At 50.0% G+C, this 26,812-nt stretch overlaps 4 protein-coding genes across 5 annotated transcripts in view; all 4 read right to left on the bottom strand.

Moving 5' to 3' along the window:
* HOXB4 (homeobox B4) overlaps positions 1-18,909 on the bottom strand; it is a 32,134-nt gene extending 13,225 nt beyond the window's left edge. Inside the window, exon 1 of one of the 2 annotated variants that reach the window (XM_032134333.1) lies at positions 18,832-18,909. The gene's annotated coding sequence lies outside the window, so the exon portion shown is untranslated. Of the gene's footprint in view, positions 1-2,332; positions 2,406-18,831 lie in introns of those variants that run through there. The other variant, XM_032134334.1, reaches the window with a different exon arrangement.
* HOXB5 (homeobox B5) lies at positions 4,386-6,801 on the bottom strand. Its single transcript, XM_032134335.1, has 2 exons — positions 5,978-6,801; positions 4,386-4,979 (listed from the first exon to the last, which is right to left on the bottom strand). Exons 1-2 carry the CDS (start codon positions 6,525-6,527, stop codon positions 4,732-4,734), a joined length of 798 nt encoding a protein of 265 aa, XP_031990226.1. The 5' UTR covers positions 6,528-6,801; the 3' UTR covers positions 4,386-4,731.
* On the bottom strand, positions 8,958-18,918 carry HOXB6 (homeobox B6). The gene is made up of 3 exons (XM_032134340.1): positions 18,832-18,918; positions 11,322-11,910; positions 8,958-10,072 (listed from the first exon to the last, which is right to left on the bottom strand). The coding sequence occupies exons 2-3, from the start codon at positions 11,728-11,730 to the stop codon at positions 9,813-9,815; spliced, it is 669 nt and encodes a 222-aa protein (XP_031990231.1). The 5' UTR covers positions 11,731-11,910; positions 18,832-18,918; the 3' UTR covers positions 8,958-9,812.
* A 2,616-nt stretch (positions 18,919-21,534) lies between these two features.
* HOXB7 (homeobox B7) lies at positions 21,535-26,358 on the bottom strand. The gene is made up of 2 exons (XM_032134341.1): positions 25,430-26,358; positions 21,535-22,589 (listed from the first exon to the last, which is right to left on the bottom strand). Exons 1-2 carry the CDS (start codon positions 25,827-25,829, stop codon positions 22,336-22,338), a joined length of 654 nt encoding a protein of 217 aa, XP_031990232.1. The 5' UTR covers positions 25,830-26,358; the 3' UTR covers positions 21,535-22,335.
* Between the last annotated feature and the right edge of the window lie 454 nt (positions 26,359-26,812).

Genomic DNA, 26,812 nt, shown 5'->3' with positions numbered 1-26,812 from the left:
GATGCTCCAGCCAAGGGGACAGCCCAGGGTTGGTACCTGTTGTCACCCCGACAAGGATCTCATCCCATAGCTAAAAACTCCATCGAAAAATTGGAAAATCCGCGCTTTTTTAGCCCCTTGAAATCACAAATTGTCAGCAGCAACGAATTAGAGATGATGGTGTTTAGAGGGGAAAAAAAACACCCCAATTTTTAGCTCCTGTGATCTGAGCGGGTTTGGAGGGAAAGTTTGGCTGGGAATATCTACAAAAATAAATCCCTGGGAGTGGGGACGTGGGGATGGGACGGGGATGCAGGGGATGGATGGGGAAGAGGTGGAGGGATGGATGGATAATCTATGGATAGAGGGGCGCAGGAATTTTGGGAACACGAAGTTTGCGGCACGCTCTGAACGTGTGGTTACAGCCCAAACAGACACCAAAGCGAGGACACTTTTCCTGCCCAAATAGCTCGGATTTGGGATCAGGAGAAATCATTTCTGGCCCCCAGAACGGGCGAGGAGGGTGAAGAACGAGCAGGCCACTGCTCAATCCCATCCCAGCACCACCACATCCCTCTCCTCCAAGTCTTCCCCAGTTTGAGGACAAAACATCTGTTTTGGGGCCAAATTCCCCTTTAAACACCAACTCCTCCAGCATCCCACCCAATATCTTTATTATCCACTGAAAACAGGGATTCGGGAGAGGCTGCTGGAGATGGGGAAGGCTCCCCACGGCCTGGATTTCCAGGTTTGCTGAGCAGAGGGGGCTCAGGATCAGCCCGGCCAAGCCCGGACTGCTCGGGGAGCAGCCACGAGTTCAGCTGATGATAGCAAAGATATTCGGAGCCACATGGAGCAGGACAGGAAAAACAGCCCGAGGAAGGAAAAGCAATCTCCAAAGTGTGCTAAAGGGGGGACATTCTGCTCTGCGTGAAAAAAAAAAAAAAAAAAAAGAGAAAGAGAAAGAAAAAGAGACGGACATGTGTCCACCAAATGTGGCCGGAGGGTGAAAAAAGGGAGAGAGAAAAGGAAAAAAAAAAAAGCAAAGCTCGTGGCCGCTCTGAATTCTAGAAACTGCCCCATTCTCAGCCAGCACTTTCCCTTAGAGATATTCTTCTAAATTTTATTTCATTTTTTAAGGAGGGGGAAGGATGGGACGCGTTGGTTCAGGTGTGGACGAGGCGTCCCCCCACCTCCTCTGCAGATGTGACAACAGAGCTTCCCCCCAGAAAAAACCCCAAAAACCTACAGCAGCCTCTCCCGGCTTGGGATTTGGGGTTTTTCCCCTTCTATCTGCCCAATTCTGCTGTTTCTGCTGCGACCCCGAGCCCGGGGCCGGGGCCACCTGCCCGTCCCAGCCCCCGCCCCAGCCCCACGCCCCCTTCCAGGGCCGCCTCTGCTCTCCTGCCCTTCCCCGCTCGCTTGTTTATTTTCCCAAAGAAGCGGGCTGGTGCCTGCCTTTCCCAGGAAAGCCGCCACCCTTTGGAGGGAGAGGGGGAAATGTGGGAGATGCCGGTGGGCGCGGGGAGCTTTGGAGGGTCCAGATGCAAACAGCAGCTCCTCTGATTATTTTTCTGTAGCACTTCAAGCCAGGCTGGAGACACAACAGTGGTCATTCAGTGTCTCCAGATGGCAGGGACGGAGCACGGAAATATGAGGACACTCGATCCTATTAAATGTGGGGAGGGGGGAGGAAACCCAAGAGGAAAAAAAAAAAAAAAAGAAAATAAAGAGAGAGAGAAAAAAAGGGAAAAAAAAAAAACCCCTGAGGCAAAACCCCCCTTCCCCCCCCAACAACCAAAGCACCAAACCTCGGTCTCTATCCAGGCCGAGAGAAAGACAAAAAAGTGCCGAGATTTCTTTGGCGAGCAGGTGAAAAGGGCTGAAACGCAAAGGTGAGCGCGCAGACAGAGCAGAGGTGATTGAGATGCAAAAGCTCGGGCCGGGTCCGTGCTGGCCGCGAGCAGCACAAACCCCCCCGAGCCGCCCCCCTGAGCCAGCCAGAGCCTTTCCGCGGGGCCAAGGACAGCCCCGAACTTTGGCTGGAGTCCCCTCGTCCCCCTGCAAAGCCAGGATGGAGTCGGCTTTGCCGTGAGGAGGAATTTTCACAGATTTTTCCCCGTCTTCCCCCCCGCTTCCACACGAAGTTCCCCTGGCGGGCCTGGAAGCTGAGATGGAAACAACGCAAGCCCAGCTCTGGGGAGGCTGAGACCTTCCAAAAGCCAGAAATAAAGCTCTGCGAGAGAGCCAGCCCCTCTTTGCTCCCCATCAACCCTCGCAAACCGGTTCCTTTTGTTGGTTTTTTGGTTTTTGTTTTTTTTTTTTTTTAAGCAGAGAATATTTCAGGACTTACTTTGAGCACTGCAGTCCATTGGCCCTCTGGACTGAAAACGGGACCCGCAAAACATTGTTCCCCTGCAATTGCAACGTTTATCTCTCATCTGGAAAAGTGCTCACCCATTGCTGCCCCTTACAAGCCAAACCAAGCAGTTAAAGTGTCACTTAACATTCTCGAGAATGTGAAATATATTGTACATTGTCAACTCCCCAAAACCATAAAACTAACTTTATGGACCTCACGTGACTTTTGAGAGCCAGTGAGGGGTATCTGTCTGAGGTCTGGGCGATTTTTACGATCTAACTTCGAGATAAAACCCTATCCATTTGACATCTAAATGTCATACCCACTTTTGGTATAGTTTGCTATTGGGGGAAAAAAAAAAAAAAAAAAGGAAAAAAAAAAAGAAAGGAAAAAAAAAATTACCAAGGGGAAGGCGAGCAAATGGTTTGGGATCTGACAATCCACTTCACAGCCCTCTCAAAATCACTTAAGAAGTACCTAAACAGTGGGAGATTAAGTTTGGTAAGTTTGAAGCTCCAACTTTACTTGCTACGAGCAGAAAGCCTGAGCGGTGTTGTCGAGATGTCAGAGGCGTCGCGCCAAACTCGAGCGACTTTAGACCGAGCTTTTCTCGCGCCTTGCCGGATTCCCTGGGCAGCCGAATGGCAACATTTGCCATCCCTGATGATGTTAAATTGTCTGCGGCCGGAGTGGCTCGGTGTGGTGTCAGGAGTTGCGATTTCCATGTTAAGCCAGGGACTAAGAGGTAAAAGCACCACAAAGCGAGCAGGAGAAGCAGCGCAGAGCTCAGCTTAGCACAGAAATGTGTGATTTATACTCCTGTTCTCCGTCTCTAACAAAACCTCGGCGAACACCCGGCTCTGGGGTGCTCCAGAGCGCAGCTTTGCGTGGGCAGGGACGTGGCTTTGGTACCTCTCGCGTTTCAAATGTGCTTTTCTGTCCGAGCATCCCCGAAGCGCTCGGGAATCGGCCGGGAAAAAGCGTTGGGAGCGGTGTTGTTGCAACTTGGAGGACTTGAAACCACTTTGGCTGAGGGTGTTTTTTGGGGGGGTGGGGGTGCTCTGTGCGGTTTTGGGGGTGACGGAGCGCGGGGCGGTTGTGCTTTGATCCAGGATATTTATTGGAAGGGGGTTTTTGGCGTCGCTGAGCTCGCAGGGATGCCCAGGAGAGCGCTGAGGAGCTCCCAGCTCCATGCCAGGCACCTCGCGGGGCTTTCCCAGGGGCTGCGGATCTCGGAGGGTTGGGGATAAAGTGCGACTGGGAGCCTTTGTGAGTTGGGGAAACGTTTATTTGACTTCGAGTAAAGCTACAAACAAATACAAAAAGCTTCTTGGCAAAGTACTAACAGGCAGCTAGACATGACAGATGCCATTTTTACACAGAACACTGCATTCACTCTGCCCACTACGACCCGGCTATTACTCACGGCAGAAATATTTCTAGTATTTACAAACATCAGAGCACTCCAGCGTTGGTCCGGTTTTATACATTCTTCTTTTTTTTTTTTTTAATTATTAATTATTATTATTATTATTTTTAATAGTGAAGTTCACCCACGTCTAAGAGTACGCCTCGGAATTAGGCTGGGATTAGAAATCCTGGCCTGAAGTTTGGACTAAAACACAGACTGGACAATTTTAAGACAGAAAGATACAAGAGCTGTTTCTTTTTTTCTTTTTTTTTCTTTTTTTTTCCTTTTTTCTATTTTTTTTTTACATTTTTGTTTGGGTTTTTTTTAAGACTTTTTTTTCCTTTTTTCTTCTTCCTGCGACTGTAACGCAGGAACCCCCGATTTTCACTTAGGCAGAGAAGAACTCACCCAAGAGCAGTAAACTCAGAAAAAAAGGGGAGAAAAAGAAAATCCCAACAAATAAACAAACAACCGTATCTGTCCTCAATTTATAAATAAGTTATAACATTTAAAGGGCTCACGGAACACATGCTAGCTTTCCAGAAAGCATCAAAAGAGCACGGACACAGACATTTAGAAGAACAACGAGAGCAGGAGGAGCATCTGGAAATAAAATTTAATTAATTTTTTTCCTTTTTTTTTTTTTTTTTTTTTTGAAAACAAAAAAAAACCTCCAAAAGAGAACACGACATGAACTCAGTCCTGGGATAACGGTACCAACAGGAGCAGTTTTAGGATAATCAACCACATGCCGAAAAGAAGGTGCCTCACTGTACAGTACTCCGAAACTAAAGATCTGCGGCCATTCGTTTATTTATTTATTTATTCACGCGTTGGGGGTTTTTTGTTGTTGTTGGGTTTTTTTTGTTTTTTTTCCTCTCGCCCATCTCCTCCTCTTCTTCTTCTTCTTGTTCTTCTTCTTCTTCGTCTTCTTCTTCTTCTTCTTTTCCCCCCCCTCGCTTATTCCTCCTCCAGCGTTTTATGGCTGAAAGGCGCTGCCCGCCGAGGCCAAGCTCATGCTTTTCAGTTTGTTATCCTTCTTCCACTTCATCCGCCGGTTCTGGAACCAGATTTTGATCTGGCGCTCGGAGAGGCAGAGAGCGTGAGCGATCTCTATTCTCCTCCTGCGGGTGAGATATCTATTGAAGTGGAATTCCTTTTCCAACTCCAGGGTCTGGTAGCGAGTGTACGCTGTCCTCGCCCTCTTCCCGTCTGGTCCAGTCATGTCTGGATAACACGGACAACAGCGGGGTTTGGGTTTGGTCTTTCTGCTTGGATTTTTTTTATATATATATATTTTTTTTTTTTAATTTTTAAGGCTATTTTTCGCTTTTTAAAACCCGAGGTTAAATATTCGCCCGCTTGGAAAGCTGCGAATCCCCCCAAATAACAGCACCCCCCCTCCTCTTTCTCCCACCCCCCCAGGCACGTGTAAAACCCCCCACCCTTGGCCCCTCCAGACCCGACATTCCCGACTCGATATCCATAATTTAACTGGGGGAGCGAGGTCTGCAAATCTCTCCCCTTTTTTCGCTCCTGCCTGGGTGTTCCTGGAGCTCTTGGCAGGTTTAGTGCTGCTTTCTTTTCTCCAGGAGAAAACCGGGAAGGGAGAGGACGGAGGGGGGGGGGGGTGGCTCTTCCACGAGTATCTCCTGGCAATTTTGGGGTTTGTCAAGGGCAGATTGTCAGGAACAAGCCCGGAAAATAAGAGTAGGAAAGGGCTCCGAGCCCCATCTGTGCCTACAATGCCATTTTAATGGACAATTCTTTCCTTTCTCCCCCCCCCACCACCCCAAGGAACACCCCCTCGCCTCAATTTTTAAATTACCTTCTCCCACCATCCACACCGTGCTAAGAGCTTAAAATAAGCGCCCGCTTCGCGGCGAGAAGAGCGAAACTAAAATAAAATCGCCCCCCACAAACACACACACGCAGAGACACCCCCCCCCCCCCCCAGGCGCCAGAGGCAGCTTTAGAGCAGCGATCAGAGCAAGAAATACAAAAGCAATAAATAGCTGAGATTCTGATCAAAGCGCCTCCACCGAATAAAAGGAAGGAGAGAGAGGAAAAAAAAAGGGAGTGGGGTCGAGGGGGGGGGTGTGGGGAGGGAAAAAAAAGGGGGAAAGGGGGAAAAAAGAAAGAGAGAAACAGGAGAGAAAAAGAGAAGGGGGTGTGCGAAAAATAAACAACAACAACGACAACGACGGAAAAAGAAGTAGCTGTACCATGGCTAATGTGAAGTTTCCTCATCCAAGGGAATATCTGAGGTGCCTGCCCTTCTGTTGCTGCCGTGGAGGTCGCGATGGGCTCTGCCTGCGCTCGGGGGATGCTGCTGCTTATTGGAGTGCCCTCGTCGGCTCCCGAGGACGCGCTGGTCTCGTCTAGTTCTGTGAAATTTGTGTTGGTGGTGCTGGCAGAAGTAGCTTGGTCGGAGGGGGACGGGGCGGGTTTGCCTCCATGGCTCTCGCTGTTGGAGCAGGGAAGGGAGTCGGGAGAAGATAAGGAGCAGCTGGACGCCTGTCTAAACCTGCTCTCCTGAGCTGGAGAAGGGAAACCGCGGGAGCTCTCGCCCACAGCCCCAAAGTGACTAGAGGAGGCTGAGCGGTTGATGCTAAGGTCCATCCCATTGTAGTTGTAGCCATAAGAGCTGGAATGCATGGTGCTTGAATCTCTGTAAGAACCGTTCATGGAACTGCTGGTCCCATAATTTAGTAACTGATAGTCGGGGCCATTTGGGTAGCGCCCTGAGAACGAGTTTACAAAGTAAGAGCTCATTTGGGTTATTTTGGAGGGCTTGATTTGTGGCTCGTGGTCGTTATAACCCTGTGCTTGACGATTTATGATGTATTAATGAATTATAGCAATGCACTGTACTTCGTTTTTGCTATGTATGCGGCCAAATATGGGGGGAGGGTGGGGGGTGCGTTTGGGCATCACGTGCTTTTGTTGACCAGTCGTAAATTCTCACTGATGACCTCAAGAGGTAATTCATGCTCTATGGTTACAAATAATGACGAGCGCGGAGCCGTTTAGGCCCAAAGTCGGTGCGCGGCGCCCCAAATCCGCCGCCGCCATCGCCCCCCGCCTGGGCGGAGCGCGCCACCTGCCGGCCGCGCCGGGCCACCGCACCCCCACCCCCGGCCGGGGACCCCCCAAAAAAATCCGCCTCCCCTCCCCCCCAACTTTGCTCCCATCGGCTTTCCCCTTCCCTAAAAAAAATATATATATATATATATATATATATATATATATATAAAAAAAGGGGGATCGGGGTGGGAAGCGAGGAGAGGCTGCGGGGGTGCGGCGTGTCCTGCGGCTCTGCGCGGGTCTCGGTTTCTTCGTGGGAAGTCTTGGATTCCTTGCGTTGGAAAAGCGGTGGAGAAGTTTGGGAGGAGGCGAGGGATGAGGTTTCGGGTGGCTGGGAGGCCTCTGTGGATGTCTGGAGTTGTGTGGGGGGGGTGGGTGACGAGGAGCTGCGGTTATTTGGGTGATTTCTCCGCGGTTATTTCGCCAGGAAAGTCGAGGCTCCTTGCACGCTTCTCTTGGAGCCAGCCGGGCGCTCGCACCTTAATTCTGGAGGGGGGAAAAGAAACCGTGGGGGAAACAGGGCTGGGAGAAAGGAAAAAGAGGCGAAGTCCGGCCGGTGGGGCTGGTTGACAACGTTGCTTTTTAGGTTGTTCCTGTTCCCGAGCGTTCCACGTCCCCTTGGAGCGTTGTGCTGCCTGGTTTTTCCTTCCCATTTGTTTACCTGCAAGGAATAGTGGGGAGCAAAAGGGCTCTGAAATTGGGCAAAACGCTGGGGAAGAGCCGGGCTTTCTTTAGGCTTTACTTTCTCTTTTTTCCCTCCTTATTTTCCTTTTATCGGTCTTTCTCCTTCTTTCTTTTTTTTCTTTTTTTCTTTTTTTTTTATTTTTTTTTTTTTTATTTTTTTCCTTTTTTTTCCCCCCCCTTCCAAGGCAGTTTAGGAATTTCATGTGCTTGTCTGCAACTCATTGGGAATTATGCGCCATATTGAAAGTGACATATAATTATAATAATTACGGGCAATGAAAAGCGTGGCAATAATAGTAAATGTCCTACAGCTGTGAAGCTTCTGCATGAATTGATTTTAAAAGTGACTGACATTAAAACCGGCTCGTGGCGCGGGGGAACGCGTTCCCACCGAGGTATTTCTGGTGGGGATGGGAGGCAGGAGATGCTCTTTCCTCGCCTTTTCCCCCCGTGCAGGATCCGAAATCGGCCGGGCTGGTGCCGCTGGTTTCCAGTCCTAAATCCCCCGGCAGTAAAAAAGCGTTTCCTTTCGTTTCGTTCCCCCAAAACGCAGGGAAAAGTTGGATGTTCCGCAAGACATTCCTTGGTGAGGAGCAGAAACCTTCCCCGTCCCATCCCCGGCCAAGCCAAGGAGCCACTGGCAACGCTTTCAAGAGAAAAATGAAAAGTTGCCCTTTCCAAAGAGCTTAATTTAGAATTTTTCCACTTTTTTCTCCCCCAGCTTAAATGGACGCTCGTATTCCTGGCGCTGAGAATTTTTTCCAGGGTAAATTCCCTGGAAATCTGGACTCTTTTTTTAAACTTTTTTTTTCTTTCTTTCCCCTTTTGCGCCACACTTCGCTTTGATTTGGGGGCATGGAGTAAGGGAGCAGATGTTTGAAAGATGCTGGGCAAATGTTAGGTACCTTGGGTAGATAAATGAGAGCGTATTTTTGCCCGTTTCCTTGATTTATTATGGATATGGGATGGCGTTTCGTCATAACTCTTTGTACTGTAACAATAAAAAAAAAAAAAAAGAGAGAGAGCGGTGCTAAAGGCAGAAATGTCAGCGAGGAAATACTATTGGTGAAAGGTCTTCCATTTCAGATTAGAGCAAAAAAAAAAAGAGGAAAAAAAAAAGAAAAGGGGGGAAAATCAGATTTATCTCTCCACTGTAACTTCCGTGCTCTCGGAGTTGCTCGTCCTCGCAGATTAGGAGACTTTGTCACCCAGAGGGAAGCAAAGCTCTCCTCACAACCCTCTGCTCCTTAAGAATTCCCCTGGAAAAGGGAAAGATCATCATAAAAACAGCGGTAATAATGACAGGGGAGGGGGTGCGCGGGTGAGATCGAAGACTTGGCTTTTATTAGAGAATTCCATGTTCATACCTAAGACAAACTCCAAACACAACACGTACAAAAATTAATAAAATAGAACTTTCTGTTGTTGTTCCTTTTTTTTTCATTTTTTTTCTTTTTTTTTTTTTGCAGCTCTGTAGGTAGTACTCGTTCTTTCAGTAGATTTTTCCTTTTTAAAATAAAATATTAAAAAAAAAAAAAAAGAAAAAAACCACCCCAAAACTAATTACAAAGAACCCCAGGGCTTGATTAATTTACCAAAGGAGAAAAAAAAATTAAAAAAAAAAAAAGGGAAATTAAAAAAAAAACCAACTTATGTCAACCGTGCATGAAACATTTTTACAAAATTAAGACAATAAACACCCCAAATGACATATATTGCAGCACTTCCATTAAATACAAGAGTTAGCAGATTACTAACAGTGACACCAAGGGTAGAAACACGGCTAGGAGTCCTTTTTTTTTTCTTTTTTTTCTTTTTTTTTACTTTTTTCTCTTTCCCTTTCTTTCCCTCCTCCTCTCTCTCTCTCTCTCCATCTCTTCACTTCTTAATTATTATTATTATTATTCCATTTCGTGCGTGAGGGGGGGTGGGTGGAGTAGGAGGGAAAGGGAGGTGTAGGACGGGAAAAAAGAATTCAAAACGCGACTAGAAACCTGATTTTTGGTGGTCTTTTTTTGTTTGTTTCTGGACAAAATCACTGGGAATTCGAGTCCAGGCCACTGGTGGCCCAAACTTTGTGGCTGTCGCCGCTGCTGCGGAGGGCTTGTCCCACCAACGTGCGGGTTTCTCCTGCCCTCGCAGCCAGCCCACACCCCCCTCATCCTCTCGCCTCTCACACTCCCTCCCTCCCTAAATTTTTGTTGTTTTCTCGTCGCTTTTTGCTCGTGTTTTTAAATAATACTTTCTCTCTCTTTTTTTTTTTGTTGGGTTTTTTTTTGTTGTTTCTGTTCACTCCGCTGCTTTCTCCTCCTCCTCCTCCGCGCTGAGCTGCGAGGAGTTGAGCAGTTTGTTCTCTTTTTTCCACTTCATGCGGCGGTTCTGGAACCAGATTTTGATCTGCCGCTCCGTCAGGCACAGGGAATGGGCGATCTCGATCCGCCGGCGCCGGGTCAGGTAGCGGTTGAAGTGGAATTCCTTCTCCAGCTCCAGGGTCTGGTAGCGGGTGTAGGTCTGGCGGCCTCGACGGCCGCTGGGCCCGAAGGAAGAACCTGTGACACCCGCAAAAAAACCACAGAAAAATAGGAAACAACTAGGAAAAAACCAGGGGAATGGGGGGAGGGGGGAAAGGGGTAGAGGGGAAAGAGGGGAGAGCCTCGGGGGTGGTTTTAGGGATGGTGCGGAGGGGCTGCGCCCGCTCCGCTGCCTTCCCAAAGCTTTGGCCAACTCCAGGAGAAGCCTGAAGCCCTCGGAGCATCCCCGCGCAGGCTCCGCGGCCGCGCAGCCGGGCGGAGGGGTTAATGCCGGGCTCGCAGGGCTGCGGGGAGAGAGACAGGGCGAGATCTATCTTATTCCGGGATGAGGAATCGCAAGGTGTTCTCATCCCCCCCGCGCCCGCCCTCGCTGTTTTCCACCCTACCGGCAACTGTAATAGATCGGGGCATTTAAGCAATAATGAAGTGAATCGATCTGCCCAAACTCTGCATTAAAGAGGACACAACACTTTATGTCCCCGCGCTAATGGACATCAATTTGGAACCTAAAAGGCAACAAATGCATCTAAACATGGGAAGGAGAGTAGGGAGCCTTTTATTATTTTTCTTTCCCCCCACCCCCTCTTTTCTTTTTCTTTTTTTCTTTTTTTTTTTTTTTATTATTATAATTCAGATTGAGGAAACAGCACTTAAAGAAGTCATATATCACCGGGGGGGGGATGAAAAAAAATAATCCTCTCCAGGCAGACTTTTCATCACGTGCGAGTTGCATTAAAAATGTAACCGTCTCCCTTCAAATATTTAAACACTTTTCTATCATTTAACTGCGGGTCGGAGGGAGAGGGAGCTGCGTGGGGGTGTGGGTCGGGCTGTGTGTGTAAAGTCATCCAGATCTGATTTAGAAAAGATATCTCCCTGTGCGTGTGGGGCAGAGACAGAGACAAATCGCTGTAGCTGAGTGACACGCAAACTGGAATGTGGCAAAGAAAAAAAAAAAAAAAGGAAAAAAAGGGGGGGGGAAAAAAGCGAGGGAGGGGGAGGAAATACAGTATTGGGGTTTAAAAGTTGTTAGCTTGGGGCGGGGGGGGGAGAAAAGACTGGAGCGGTGGGAAGTTTTGGTGCGTGTCACGAGCAACTTGGAGCCTCTCACGTCGCCCAAGTTCCCCCGCTGGAAGTTTGGGCTCTAAAGTGAACCTTCCTCCTGCTTCCCTCGCTCGCTCGCTCTCTCTCTCTCTCCCTGGCGGTAACAAATAAGAAAGGGGGGGAGGAGATTGATGTATTTATTTCTGTAAAAGAGTAAACTCACTATTGCAAGAGTTCATCCGCTGCATCCAGGGGTAAACCGGCGCGGAACACTTTTGCTCCTCGCTCTCTCCGAACACAGTTTTGCTCTGCGCGCAGTCCGACTTGCGCGGCTCGGGGGCGAAGGGCACCTCGTCCAGGCTGGGAGGGGCGCACGCAGGGTCCTTCTCCCTGAAAAACCCGCCGGCCCCATAGTCACAGGCGGAGCCGCGGCCGTAGGCTCCGTTGCTCTGCTGGTAGTAAGGAGAGGAGGTGTAGCCCTTCTCCTGGACGCCCGTGGCTCCATAGGTGCTGGGGTAGTGCCTCAAAGGATCCGCATAGCCCGAGGGATACAGCGGGATCTGTCCCAGGAAGGGCTCCTGCCCCGCCGCCAGGCTCACCGGGAAGGTCGAGTTGACAAAATAAGAACTCATTGGAAGGAGCCTTTGCCGTCCTTGCCCGGCTTTATGATTTGTTGTGTTTTATAGTCCAAGTGGTTTAGCTATTAGTAGTATATCGGAGATTGGGTTTTAGCTGAAGGGAGATGGCGTGGTGCCAGCGAGGGACACAAGGAAATACAACCATCTGATCATGGGCTGACCAATAGCAGGCGCCTGAGGTTGCAAAATAGCACCCATGAGGAGCTGAGATTGCACCAGGGACCCCAAGAACAAACCATCCACCCCCTTTTTCCCTCCCTTTTAAACAACAGAAAGGCACCCCCTTAACCAAATATATAATATCTGCCGAAAGAAACATTCCCGGCGCGCTGCGAGCTTCATAAATAAATAAACGTGTGGTCCCCCCCTCCTCCTCTCCTCCCTCTTCTCCCTCCCCGGAGCTCGGCGTGGGGGTGTGGAGCGCCCGTCCGCGCGGATGGCGGTGTGAGCGCCTGTATCTTTATATTTACTCCCATAAAAACGTGTCCAGATACCCGCTGGAAGTGTGTGGAGCGGGGGGAGGAAAGAAAAAAGTTAATTACTCGCATTGCCAAAACTTTAACCCCTCGCGTTTGCGAACCGTCCTGAAATGTCCGGCTACTCCGCCGGAGTTCAATAAAACAGGGTGGGGGGAAAAGGGGAGGAAAAATGAAATTAAAAGTTTTTTGCGTGAAGTTTGCAAGGAGGAGACCCCGCCGCGGTGACTGAGTTGGGTTTGCTCTGTGAGGAGAAATAGGTTTTGACAACTTCTCTCGCTCCGCGCTTGGCTAATTACCATAGATTAGCGCTCCCCGCTCAGCAAAGCTGCGCCCGCTTGAACCCAACCTTCGCTCTGCCTCTACCGCATCTTCCCACTTTTCTTGTTGCTGCAAAAGCTCCGCGCTCGGGAGATAAATGGAAAATCGAAGTATTTCCTTTCTCCTTGGGCTAAATCCCGCTCTCCTCCGGTGGCCGGCACCGCATTGTGCCCTCTTGCGTTTTTTTGTTAATACCAGATCCAAGCCCGACCTTTTATGGCTAAAAAAGAGCCTTGGGTTAGGGTGTGAAAAGCGGAGTTTATTGATCGTTACCGATCGGGAGCTCGCGGGGGGGTTTAAGGAGAGCAGAGCTGGCGCTGTGACGGTGCCTGGAGGTGCGCAGGGTCCGCGTCCCCCCCTTCGAGCCCGTCCCCACCACAAAACACCGATTTTTGGCCAAGTTGAGCCCCTGCAAAGGGTAACACCGAAAGTCCCCATCGCCCTGGAAGCTCCACTTTGCTCTGGTTTTTTCTTTTCTTTGCCTCTCCCGGTTCGCCCGGATTTCCTCGCTTGGCTCTACCTGCGCATCCCCCCCTGAGCTCCTCGCTGGCTCAAGGTGGGGTTGGAGCTCTGCCCGTGGCCTTTTTTTTTTTTTTTTTGCTTTTCAAGGAGGAAAATCAAAGTCACAGCAGCAGAAAGACACGGCCAAAAGGAAAAAAAAAAATGAAAAAAAAAAAGAAAAGAAAAAAAAAAAGAAAAAGAAAATCCACCTAAATTAACCCCAGCAGCGTCCCCCCGATCCGTGGCGTTTTATCAAGGGTTTGTTTCCTGTCCGAATTTGTAACCATCTGTCTGTCGGGGCTGAAATACCTCGAATCTGTGAATGTGTGCGCCACAAATCTAGAATTACATGTCTTACACGGCGGCCGCGGAGCTGCCAACGCGGCTGCCTCTGACAGAGCTTGAAGTGCCTCGGAAAAGCGGGATCTTTTTACGAGCTAATTTATTTTAAACATCGTGTTTACAGCAGCCAAGCCAAGATTGTTTCATGCCACGGCTGCGATGAACATCTCGGCCGCGACGTAATCCTTATAATTCAAGGAAATACCACGCAGAGGAAGTCGTTTTCCATCCGCCACCCCCCTCCTTGACTGATATCTCTTATATTTGTTCTTGCAGAGTTTCCCTTTGTGTGCGGAATGGACCCAAACTTGCGTAGATCGGCTTTATTGGGATGCGAGGGGGAAAAAACATCGGGGGAAAAGGAAAAAAAAAAAAAGAGAGTGAGATTGAGAGGGAAAGATGAGTAGAGAAGAAGGGGGGAGGGAAAAAAAGGGGGGAAAAAAAGGAAAAAAGCTGGGATGAGAGGCTGAAGTGAACCGCTTTGCAGGAGCCGAGCAGCTCATCCATTTGATGAGTTACGCAATATTTGTGGCTCTGCAAAACCCGGCGATTATCAGGCGCGAGCAGCCCCGCATGCAAATTTTGGGCAGAGAAATGGGATGTCCTGATAGCCCAGCGCGTGAGTACAATCTGCCGGAAAAATGTTTGCCCTCCTGTTTTTCCGCCACTCCTCGCGATTGCTCTGCAAATAAATCCCTCGAAATAGTTTGGGAAAGCACAAAGAAAAAGGAAAAAAAAAAAAAATCTCACGGCCCCAGATCTCGACGCTGCTCGTTATAATAATTTGTGGTTGAAAGAGGCTCTGTGCGTGGCTGGACGAGCCAGGTTTTAAAAGAAAATAAAAACGCACTAATTGAAGCTGGCCGCTCGCTAATTGCGTATTGCTGACATCTCTGCAGATTAAAAAAATCTTTCCTCTCCCAAGGCCGACCCTACAGATGGTTATTTGGGGCAGGAAAAGAGGAAAACTTGATTCCCAAGGTGGAAAAAAACCCCCAAAACCCAAAGCCTGTCATAGTTTTCATCTTCCCGAGGGTCAGGCCCGCGGTGTAATTGATTTGCCACCTATGATACATTTAAATACGAGCAGGGGTCTTAAAGCGCACTAAATCTCCCAGAATTGAGTGTTTGGCGCAGGGGTGGTTTCCATCCCCGGTCCGAGGGCTTTAAGGACGGAATTTAAAATTTAAACCGCCGGGTCGTTGGCGGAGCTGTTGCACAGACGCCCTCCCGCCTGAAGTCCCGAGTAAATCTGAGGCGGATTTGGCGAATATATTTATTTTGGACGCCTCTGCCGCCCCAGCTCAGGCGGGAGGGAGCAATAAAGGCTGGAGCCGGCTCAGACAGTAGCCCTGAAGTTAAACTGGGCTTTGAGGGCACCGATGGGAGCGTCTTTAATCAGATTTTGGCCTCATCTCCTCAAAACAAAAACCCCAAAAAACCAGACGCAAGGTCTGCTAAGAAGGAGCAATAAAGCGGGGAACTTGCGGGAGGCACCAGAAGGTGCAATAACAGATTTAACTGCGGCTTTCCCCTCCTGACAGGCATCACTCAAGGGTCAGGGCGGAAATAAAGATAAAGAGAAGTATTTCGGGTATGGACAAGCCCGGTTCTCTGCCCAGGAAGGTCCCGCTTTTTGCCCCTTGGCTTTGCTGGCCAGCAGCGCCTCAATCCCGGCAGAGCAGAGAGATGAGGGGATTAAAACAACACCCAAATATTTCGCCAGGCCAACAGAACAGAGCGTGACTTGTGTGAAAGCTGAAGCCGCTCGCAACTTGGTGGTGGAAAGTTCAGTGCAGTTGGTTCCAATAAAAAATGAAACTCTCCTTTTTTTTTCTTCTTTTTTTTTTTTTTTTTTTTTTCCTGGGGAGCTGGAATTCCCGACCCTTCTGAAGTGAGAACACAGCGGGGGTTTCCCCACCGAGGGACTTATTGCGGCCATAAAGTCAAGCCAACAGCACGAAAACAGTTGAAAAAACCCCTTGTTCTTGGAACTCAGACATAGAAAGCCATTGGCAGCAGTGGAGCCTGCCCCGTAATGCTCCTGCACACCCAAAATCACTTCGGAAAATAAACCCGGCGCAGCCACGAGCTTCAGGCTTGGAGTATTTAAAACAATGACCCCCGAAGGTGTAAAAAAAAAAAAAAAACAAACCCCGCTCTCCCTGCGCAAAACCGCCTGAAACTTAATTTCCAGCAATTTAAGTTTAATTTACCTGACTTCCCGTGCAGTGCATAATAACCTTGTTAATGGGAGCTTTGGAAAGAAGCAATAATAATCTACCATTGTTCCATTAAGGAGTGCGGCTAATTATTAACAAGAAAATAAAAAAAGGGGGAGGGGGAAGGGAGGGGGAAGCAGAGGGAGAAGGGGACATTGAGGGAACCCAAATGCGTCCAGACCCGAATATTTCCGCGAAGGCAACTCCCGGGGAGGGGAGAGGGGGGAATCAAATGATGTGGGGAGAGCAGGGAGAAGGGGAGGGAAAGGCGAGACGGGTCTGGTGTAATGCGGGAAGCGAGTGCTGGGGGTGTTGGGAATTACAGCATGGAACAAGTTAATCATGGCTCTTGCTGGTCAAAGGAGAGAAACTTTTATTCCTCTCCTTTTTCATTTTGTTTTGTTTTGTTTTTGATTTCTTCCCCCCCCCCCCCCCCCCCCCCCCCACCGCCCCAGAGGCTCTGGGCACGTCACTTTCTTGGGGGAAAACGTCCCTTATTCCAGACGTAAACCGTTGCCAGGAAACTGCGTGGCAGAAGGAGAAAACGAGAAGGGAGAAAGCGAGCGGGAGGGAAGGGGGGGAGAGAGGAACCTTTAAAATAACAGGCACGCATTGTCCCTCCAGAGCCTACAGTAACTTAAAAGTGACCCCTCGTCTGCCCCTGTCCCCAGCAACCACCTCAGCCCCTCGCGCACGCCTGGACACATCTCTGCCAGAGCCCGAAGTGGCCACTGCGAGCCACAAAGACATAAAAGCTCCTCTGCCTTTTATTAATTTTTTTTTTTTTTTTTTTTTATGACGAGCTGCCAAACCACGGCCGGCCCCCCCAGCTCGCCTCGCCTCGAGCGTCACGATTCCGCCGCGTTTGACAGCATCCCCGCCCGCGTCCGCGCTCGGCCAGCGCGCAGCCGCCGCGGGATGGGCGCGCACCGAGGGATGCGAGGCCGAGGGATTTGGGAGCGCTCGGCGCAGGTTTGGGGATGCTCAGATGGCAAAACGCATGGGGATCGTCCAAACCCTCCCTGAGGGCGCCCAAATCTGTCTTTCCACCCACTTCGAGGCGAAAACACCCCGATAACACCCACAGGAGGCAAAAGCACCGCTCCCGTCTCACAGCAGGCGCGCAGGGCGCGGCGCGGCCGCGCTCCCTCGGGGGGCTGCGGGTCGAGGCGAGGGGAGGCCAGGCCGGGTGAGGACCCCCTGGGAGGGTGCTCGGGGCTGCGGGGAGCCCCCCGGGAGCCGCCGGCCGCCGCCGCCGACGGTAGATGGCAGCAGACGGCGGGGAATGGGCGAGTCCCGCGGCGCGGCGGCGGCGGCGGCGCCCGGAGGGACGCGCGGCGGGGGGTGGCCGCCCTGGAGGAGGTTTTATTCCCTTTTCCCTAAATCAGCGAGCGGGATGGCAACAGGGGAGAGCGGCCAGCAGCGGGGAACACCCCCAAATCACACCCCCCGCGTGAGGTTCCCCTCTCGCCCCGCGCCGCCGCGAAATGGTGAAAAAGCCCTTCCCCGCAGGGAGGTGCGTGGGTTCCACAAGTGGTTGTCCACGCGCGGTGTGGAAGAATCGGCACAAAAGCATTCCGGAGCGAGGTTTTTCAATTAAATTATTTGCTTCTAATTTTTTTGTTTTCATCCCCCCACACGAGTAGGAAAGGAAAAACAAAAAACCCCAAAACCACCGCGAAAAGATTGGGGGGGAAAGGGAGAACAGGAGACTGAGCCCGCATTCATTTCTTTCCTCGCCTCCTCGTGATTGATGAAAAATGTAACAGGTTCGGGAAAGAAATAGCTTTTAAAAATGTCTCTCTGTTTATTACTTCCACGGCTCGCGATCATTTACTCTCGTGCACACAATATTCGGGCTCAGTCAGTTCAGATGAGATAAATCGTCACGTCATAAAATGGTTTATGCTTAAGTAATGAATCTCCTCTTACTCCATCTCGCTCCGCACGCACAGGCTCTTTCATTATCTTATTTAAGAATCACCTCGTAACAGTAGCAATTAACACAATATTTCAAAACCCACCCTTGAAATATTGAGGGGGAAAAAAAAAAAAAATTAAAAGAGATTTAAACCGACCGGCACCTCCGGACAAATATTTCCTTTAAAGACGAGCGAGGCTTGGGGCATCGGATCTGAAAGGAGAGAGCGATTTGCGCAGAACCTGGCGCGGGGCTGAAACCCAAGCCGGGAAAGCCGTAAAGCCACGTTACCACTGCAGAACGCAATTAAAATCCAAGGAGCTTTATTGCTTCCCAACGTCAGCTTCATTTGGGAGTTGAGGGGGAAAAAAAATTACAATGAGAGCGCTGCGCTCTGGGTTGGCTTCATTCTTCTTATTATTTTTTTTTCTCTCTCTCTTCTCTTTTTTTTTTTTTTTTCCCTCCTTTTTTTTTTTTTTTTTTGTGTTGGTTTGGTTTGGTTTGGTTTTTTTTTTTTTTAAACACTAATTTTCAGAACCTGATTTCCGCGAGCTGCCCTCTCTGCGAAGAAACCACCCACATAATAATGACCCTGGAGAGCAACGCAAAACCCAACTGGCTTCCACAGAAACTTCGCCAAATTACTGGGCTCGCCTGAAGACGAGAAAACTGGCACGAGATTCTGCGAGGGGGAGGAAAAAAAACCCCAAAATAAAACGCGACAACTGCCCACAAAGGGCTTGGTGTTTTTTAAAGGCAGTGTCTAAAAGTCTCCGTCAGCGAGCTGCTGCAAAATCCTTCATTCCAAGTCTGCTATCTCCAGGTGACCTTACAAGGCTTCATTTTTATCCTTCTTAGTCCGTTATTTCATTTTTCTTCCGGTTTACTCTTTCTTTTCTTAATTTTTTCCTCCCTTTTTTCTTTCCTCCTTCCCTTTTTTCCTTTTTTCTTTCATTATTTCTTCCTTTCCCCCTCTCGATTTCTTTCTTTCCCCTTTCTTCCACCTTTCTTTCTCTCGCTCTCTTCTCTTTTCCTCACCTCTAAGCTCCACTTTTTTTTTTTTTTCGGGTGAAATTGCCGCTTAAACAGATTCCCACCACCTTGAATTTCTTCCAATGCCTCCCTTCTGCATCACCCCACCCTTTTTCTTCCCCCCCACCACCTCCTCCCCGGGCAGAAGGAGATGGGGATGAAATAGGGGGGAAAAAAAAGGCAGCTTGACAAATACATTTCCTCATTGCAAAAAAAGAAATAATAATAATAATAATAATAATAATAATAACAAATGAAGAGAAACGTATTATTCCCTTACCTTTTGACGTCCATTTCTGTGGCATGAGTGCAACGTTTGGGGAAGGAGAGATAAGCGTTTGCTTATCTGTTGGCTGACAAATATTGTCCCAACCTGAGAGCCGTCGATCGCCTCTCTGACTCGTGAGAGCTTCTTGCATTTCTGTCACTTGCCCGGAAAACGGAGCAACTTCCCCCTCTGAAAAAACGAGAGCCTCCACTCCTCGTGCAGAATCTCCTCTGCCCTTCCATTATTACTGAGATCCCAAAGCGGCGGGCAAAATTGGGAGTGGGATTTTTTGGAGGGGGGGGAAAAAAAAAATTGAAAAAAAAAAATTGAAAAAATTATTATGATAATTAAAAAAAAAAAATTAAAAATGGATATAACTCTGTTGCTACGCGCGCGGGAGCGGAGGTGGGTGCCTATGGGTGCGTGTGGGTGCGCGTTCAGGCGGCCCCCCCCTCCCCTCTGCCCTGTTTTAGCCCTGCCGAGCTTATACACAAAAGTAAAAAAATGTAAAGAGGCGAGAGCCCTATAGAGGACACTGATCCGACCCAAGGTGCAGCGGACAGAAGAATGGTGCAATATAACCACATGGGAAATAATAAAAAGTTCATGTTCACGGTTAGCAGTCCACATGACCGGCTCTGGCCAATCCAGAACCCAGCCACTCATAAAGTTCTATCACAAAGTTGTAAATTTTCATAAAACAACAAGGAATTTATTGCATTTCTTCATGACCGGTTTAACAGCAGTCTTTTTCTTAGCCGCCATCTTTTTTTTTTTTTTTTTACCAAAAAATAAAAGAATATGAAAAAAGGGGTTCGGGGATTTTTTTTTTTTTCCGCCCCCACCCCACCCCTGGCTTGATATGGGGGGGTCGTTGGGAGAAAAAATTGAAGAGCGCCTCATATTCGGAACAATGAAACCCCCCCAGAATAAAGAGCTGGAGGTTTGGGTTGCCTTTTAAATGGGGGAAAGGCACAGTAAAACAGTGGGGTTCGCAGGGATTTTGGACGCCTTTCCCTCTTTTCGGGCGCAATTGGGATCCTTTCGGCTGCACGGGGCGATCAGGAGGTTTCGGGGGGGGGTGTGGAAGAGGGGAATAAAGGCAATAAAAGCGTGGCCGGGGGTGCCCATGCTCCGGGCAGAGCGGAGCCGGCGGGGTCGCTGCCTTGGGGGGCTCCCGGTGGCCAAAACCTCCCCCCCGGGAGCCCCCGGGATCCAGCCCGGGTCCCCTCCGTGCCCCCGCTGTCGCCCGGGGCGGGGTTTGGGGGTGCTCCGGCCAGGTGGGTCACCCCACCGCTCACCCCCTGCCTGATTAAAGCCTCGCTCTGCCTCTCTTTGCCTTTTTTTCCCTGGAATTCGCCTCAATTCCCGCTTGCCCCCCAAGCGCAGAGGTCCGGCCCGGGAGAGGGGGGGCTGCTCCAGCCGAGCCACTGCAGTCCAGGAGCAGGAGAGGGGCGGGAAATTTCTGGAATGGCTTCTATTTTTTATTTATTTCCCCCCCTCACCGTGCTCTGCACGCAGCGCTCTTAAGAAGGGGCTGCACCAAGGGGGTTCACCAAGGAAAAAAAGGGAATTTTCCCTCCATTTCCCCCTTGAAATGGGAATTTCGGCGTGCAAAAGCCAGCAGAGCTGATCCCTTTAATAACGGGCTTTCCATAATTAGGGCAGGCGGCGGCAGCAGCGAATGTGGGGGCGCGCAGATCCTTGACGTGGCGCCTTATTTTGGGGCAAAAAACGCTGCTCGGGGATGCGCCGCGCCTTTATCGGGGCACGAAATCATCTGGGGGTGGTGGGAGGTGGGAAAGGAGCGAGGAAAGGAGGGGAGGAAGGGGGAAGGTGCAGAGCTGCCACCGCCAAGTCCTTCCAGAGCTCCCCGAGCTGCTGTTTGGCTTTTTCTTTTTTTTTTTTTTTAATTATTATTCCCTTCCCTCTGCATCTTGCGCGATTCGTGGAGTAAATTCCGTGGAGCCTCCGCGGGAGGAATCCGCGTCTTTATGCGCAGTGGAAATAAATAAATAAACGAAGAAATAAATAAATAAATAACCAGGGCGGGGAGAGGGCGGCGGAGGCGCAAGTGCTTAAATTTACTCGCCTTTTGTTTTGCATTGTTGATTTTTTAGATTTTTTTTTTTCTCTCTCTCTCCCTCTTCCCTGCGTTTAATTGCTTTAATTTATTTTATGCGCGCTTTGATGCTCAACATTATTTGGTGCTAATGAAAGAGTTCCAGTCCGCAGTAAAGTAATTGAAGGGCGGAGGGAGAACCTTAAAAAGAAAATAATAAATAAATAAAATTGCTAAAGGCATGGCGAAATGGAGCGGGTTGGTGCAAATTAGTTACGAGAAGAAGAGAATTAAAGCCAGGAGCGGAAAGATTATTTGGGGTGATTCTGGGTTCTTTACATCCCTCTTTTCTCGCTTTTATCTTCCCCAGAAATAATCCCAGCGCAATCACAGAGGGAGAGAGGGAAGAGAGCCCAGCCCGCGTTTCCAGAGCCCCGAATATCAATTATTTCTCAGAATATCCGCCAAATCTATTGAAAAAGCACCAGTATTTTGAGTGGATTGGCTGTCGCAAAGAAAAGGAGAGAAATTTAGGTGATAAATCGGGGTAAAAAAGGATATTTCATCACATTTATTTCACCCGGGAAAAGGCCATTCCAAAACCTGCGCTGTTTTTAATAAGCCGAAGAGGAAGGCACCCAACACGCTGTAGATTATTGGAGATCTCCTTTTTATTTCGAAGAATAATAATCACAGACGAAGGAAAATAATAATAATAATAATAAAAAAGCAACGCGCCGCCATTAAATAATCCGCTACTTTGATATACAACATTTGACGTAGCACAATATTAATTCCTCTTGGTTTTTTTCTCTCTTTTTTTTTTTTTTTTCCCTTTTTCTCTTTTTTTTTTCTTTTTTCTTCCCTGTAGAGGCTCGAACAACGAAGGGAACCCAGGTAAAAATACCCACAGACAAAAGAGCATCGCAAGGAGAAAAGAACCACAGAGGTTACAGGGAGAAGGAGGAATAATAATTCGGATTATGTACAGGACTACACGCGCTAAATGTAATTTGCATTCAGGCTTTCGGGTCACATTTTCTAAATTAAAGGTGCTAAACACGACCACGTTACTTCATACCCCCAAAAAAGTACACAGCGAAGTACAAAACGGAGCTTTACAAATTACTGGTGCTAGAGGAAGGCTCACAGAGGAAAGAAATGTGTCTATCCTGACTCTAAAGCCACATTAATAGGTAGATATTCTATTGTAAAAAAAGAAAAACAAAAAAAAAAAAAAAACCCCAAAAAAAAAAAGAGACTTTATATAGGTAGTATTTTTCTCAGTGTCATCAAACACAACGTATCACTCCTAGGGTTTTAATTATTTATGCGCTTATCATTTATTTTTATATATAGTCCTTTTTTTTAATTTTTTTTTTTTTTATTTTTAATGTGTGTGTGTTTCCCCCCTTTTCTTCTCTCGTTTCCTGCATCCTGCTCCTCTCCCCTTTTCACTCCTCCTCGTCGTCCTCGGCGTCTGGCTTTTCCTGCCCGCTGGAGCCGGGGCAGGCGGTTTTATTTTCCTTTTTCCACTTCATGCGGCGGTTCTGGAACCAGATTTTGATCTGTCTCTCGGTGAGACACAGCGCGTGGGCGATCTCGATGCGTCTCCTCCTCGTCAGGTAGCGGTTGTAGTGGAACTCCTTCTCCAGCTCCAGGGTCTGGTACCTGGTGTAGGTCTGGCGGCCGCGTTTTCTGTCCGTTCCTGCGAAATAAACGCAGATTGGGGTCAGCTGAGGGGTTCTGGGAGGTGGTTTTGGGGTTTTAATTCGGTTTTTTTTTGTCTCGGTTTTGCCTCTGGGCGCAGCCCAACAAGAACCGCTCCGCTGCAGTCCCACCAGGGGCAAAATCCTGCACAACCTGGGCCAAACTCTCCTTTAATTTTGAGGATTTTCCTTCTGCTCCAGGCTCTCCCCATCTCACCCTCGCTGTTCTCAGCCCCCCAAACCACCCCAGCTTTCATTTCCCTTCCTCTCGGTGCTTTTTTTCGTGGTGCCTCCGAGCCAACAACAAAGTTCAGAAAGTTTCCTGCCCTCCCAGCCCCGGCCAGACTCCGAGTTCCTGCCTTCATTTTCATGCAGACACCAGAAATTTGGGATGTTTTGGGGGAAATAAGTGCGGAAACACAGGCGAGCGGAGCGAGAGAGACATCTGCTACCTCCACAAATCCAACTATTTGTCCTCTCCTAAAGCTGTCATCGGGATGCCTGCGTGGAAGGTGTGGGATGGTCTCAATCATTCCAGGGGATGTTTTGGGCACTTTGGGGACTTCTGGGCCTTGCAGAGGAGCTTCTCCCCCTCCAGGCTGCTCTTTTTGGGGGTGTGCAGACGGGAAGAGCCTCAACCCCTCACCTCAGGCTCGCCACCACCCTCCAGCTGCCTTCAGCAGGGTTTGGAAAGGGCCCAGCTCCTGATTCTCCCTTCCACCCGACATTTCCTGGAGCCTGATGGGGAATTATTCTACAACATGGTGTTTGTGATCGCGGGGCCCCGTTCCGTGTAAACGCTGTGTAGATCTGGAGTGGAACACGTTCTTCCCCGGAGCACCAGCCCTCGGCCTCTCCTCCACACATTCCACCCGACTCCTCTTCTTCTTCACCCCTTCCCCCCCCCACACCAACCCCAGCCTTCTTTCTTTCTTTCTTTCTTTTTTTCTTTTTCTTTCTTTCTTTCTCTCTTTTTTTTTTTTTTTTAAGAAGAAAAGATCCAGTCATTAAAAGGAGAGAGAGGGGGGAAAAAAAAAAAAAAAAAAAAAAAAAGGCAAAATAGCCCGGGCTAAGCTGTAAAGTAAAAATGTGCAGGTCGTGGAATGCGGGTTGTAAAATCCGCTGAGGGGAGAGCCATAAACCGCTGCTGAATGGGGATGACAACTCTATCTCTGCTCGCCGATGAAATTCCACAAGCGGGATCGCGCACTGGGCACGAGGAACGGGAAGGGAAGGGGGGGCGGCAAGGGGGGGACCCCCCTTTTTACGCCCCAGGTCGAGTTTTTCTGGTTTTAGGCTCAGCAGATCCCAGAGCATCCAGTTTTTGGGGTTGTTTTGGGGTTTTTTTGAGGTTTGCTCTCTTTCCAAAGCCTCTCCAGTGTTGATCCTCGCAGCGTCACCGGCTAAAAGAGGAGTGAGTGGGGGGGCTTCTTAAATCTAAAGTCGGATAAAAGCAGAGATGAAGTGTTTACGACCAGAAATATTTGGTCTTTGATAAATCAACTGTAAAAGCGGATGAGTTATGGAGCAGGTAATGGAAAGAACTGACCACCAAATAAGTGCCAGGGTAACTCCTGCCTTCATAAACCGCTCTGCATTGGCTGCTCCGCTGTTTTTCTTTTTTCCTCTGCTTCCCAGGGAGGCTGGGCCGCACTCCGCTCGCCCCCGAGCTCTCCTAACAAGCCCTCTCCTGGATTTTTCCGCCGCTGGAGAGCGGGGATGATGCTCTCAAGTTGCAATCCGGCGGCTGGAAAAGGAGCTCACGCCTGGTCCCCCCCTGCTCCCAGGCGGGACAGCATCGCCTTTCTCCCTCTTTTCGGCATCCCAAGGGTGTGAGCAGCACCACGCGTGACCACGGACACGGCACGGGCAGCTCCGGGCGGGGGGAGCCCGGTGTGGAGCGCCCAGCCCGGCCCCGGTGCGCTCCGGGCAGCCCGGGGGGAGCCGGGCCGCGCCGGGACCGCTCCCGCGCGGGGGAAAGGGATCTTTATTAATTGCTAATTGACATTAATACCCTGAGACGGAGCACGTCGGGCACTGAAGGCAGCGCGGAGGTTTGGGACCTGTGCGGGGGCAGCGTGACCCGGAGTGGGGCCGCTCCTGGAGCCCCCCCAGCCCCCAGCAGGGCCACGCTGAGCACCCCAAAAGTGCCTCCCCCGAGGGTTTCGGGACATGACGTGCCCCCACCTCTGTCCATCCATCCCTCCATCCATCCCTCCCTCCATCCCGATCCCGGCCGGGCTGTCACCGCTTGGGGAGCGGGGTTTTCGTGGGGCAGGGAATGATGTGCTGCTGTTTCTGACATCGCAGCGCTCGGGACACCGCGAGGGGCTGCCAGATGAAGCTTTGGCCGTCTCAAGGAAAACAACCCGAGCCCGCAAAGCACCTCCCATCAACAGTTTCCCCCCCGAATCCATCTCTCTATCTGCACGGGGTAGCGCAGCCTGTAAATACAGGAGGAGAAGAAGGGGCTGGCCATGATTTCTGCAGCTCCGTCTGTCCCCTCCGAGACAAACTGCCTTCTGCACGGCACAGACACAGCCCCGGCAGCACCGATAAATATTTAAAGCTAAAAGGATGGCTTTATGGCAAGGGGGGGGAGGGCTGGAGCGAAGGGGGGGGGGGGTTGTGGTGGTGTGTGGCTCTTCCCCCTCTCTCTTTTGAAGACGCGTTTTCCGTGAAACGTCATGAAAAGAGTTGGGGACAATTCCCCCCTCCCCCTCCGCCACCCCCCGCGCACGCCAGCAAATAATTTACACTCCCCCCACCCCCCAAGCCCCCCTCCCCTCCTCCTCCTCCCCAAGCCCGAGCTCCTTTCTTCAGCGAGGCCGGGGCTTACCTGTGCTCCTCATCCAGGGGTAGATACGGAAGTTGCTGTCGCTTTGCAAATCTGAGTCCCTCTGGTCCGTTTTGCTGCAGTTCTGCTTGGAGGCATCTCCCGGGCACATCATGGAGAGGTTTTGCTCGAAAGGGGAACAGTGCATGTTGAAGGAGCCGGGCTCCAGGCCGTACCCCGAGGAATACATGCTGGGGGGCTGGGGGTGCACGGCGCTGCCGCTGGAGTAGAGCCCGGGCATGGAGGCGGCGAAGGGAGGCGTGGATCCGGCCCCATACCCCGCTCGCTGGGTGTTGGAGGCGAAAGCGCAAGAAGTTTGCTCGGGAAAGACTCCGGATGGGAAAACCGAACTTGCGGCTTGATATTTAGAAAATAAAGCATTCGCATAATACAATGAACTCATAATTTGGCCGGGTGATTTGTAGGTCGGGACGTTTTAGTGTCGGTTTTACGAGGTACCGTGATATATTACGGAATTAGAGTCCAGATTTACACCAAAAAGGAGCCTTTTTCCTCCCGGCCCCGGTGACGCGCGGGCACGTGGCTGCGCCGGCGCCAATCGCCGCCCGCCCCCTCCTCGGGGGCACGGGACTGTGCGGCTGGATTTATAAAATATGATAAATAATTGATGCGATATAAAACCCTCCACGATCTCTGCTGGAAGGGGTGAAATTGTGCTGGAGTCGATAAGCAACCTGTAATCAGTTTTCAGCTTAGAGCGAGGGGAGAAAGAGGGGGGGGGGGAATTAAAAAAAGAAAAGGAAAAAGGGGAGGGGGGTACCAGCACGTTGCTGATAAACCAGAGAGTCTCTCTCGGTCTCTCTCTGCTGGAGGAAAGGGAAGGGAGCTCTATTTATCCCTTTATTGATCCCGTCTAAAATTCCCTCCTTCGCACCATTTCCTCGGCTCCGAGCTACTTTTTCACCAGACTGTCCATAATTCCCTCCCCTCCCCCCTTGACCCTCGCCCCCTCCTCATACCCCCCCCAAAAAAAAAAAAAAAAAGACAAATGTCTCATTGATACCTAATAGTTTCAGGCTTCTCCCCCCCCCGCCCCAAATGCCATTCAGCTCTATATCTAATTTATTCCAGTGCCACAGGCTTTGAGCCGCGTATTGAGCTGGCATTTGCTTTTCTTGTTGCGAAAAATAAAGAGTGTTCAGATCCCTTGTTTCGCGTGTCAGCGCTTCTGCGGGGCTCAATTACAGTCAGAAGTAAAACCTGACCAGCTGGCTGATTTGCTTTCTGCTGGAGAAGCACAGAAACCATCCAAAACGCGATCTGCCTCGATTTTTTCTTTTTTCTTTTTTTTTTTTTTACGGGGACGTGGCGGTCCCGGCTGGGGTGGGTGGGAGGGGGGGGGGGGTGTAGAGAGAAAGAAAAGTC

This window comes from Corvus moneduloides, chromosome 26 (genome assembly GCF_009650955.1).
Source record: "Corvus moneduloides isolate bCorMon1 chromosome 26, bCorMon1.pri, whole genome shotgun sequence".
In the NCBI taxonomy this organism is placed as follows: domain Eukaryota; kingdom Metazoa; phylum Chordata; class Aves; order Passeriformes; family Corvidae; genus Corvus; species Corvus moneduloides.
Note: the sequence above shows the minus strand (reverse complement) of the source record. Positions and strands in the feature narration are given on the sequence as shown.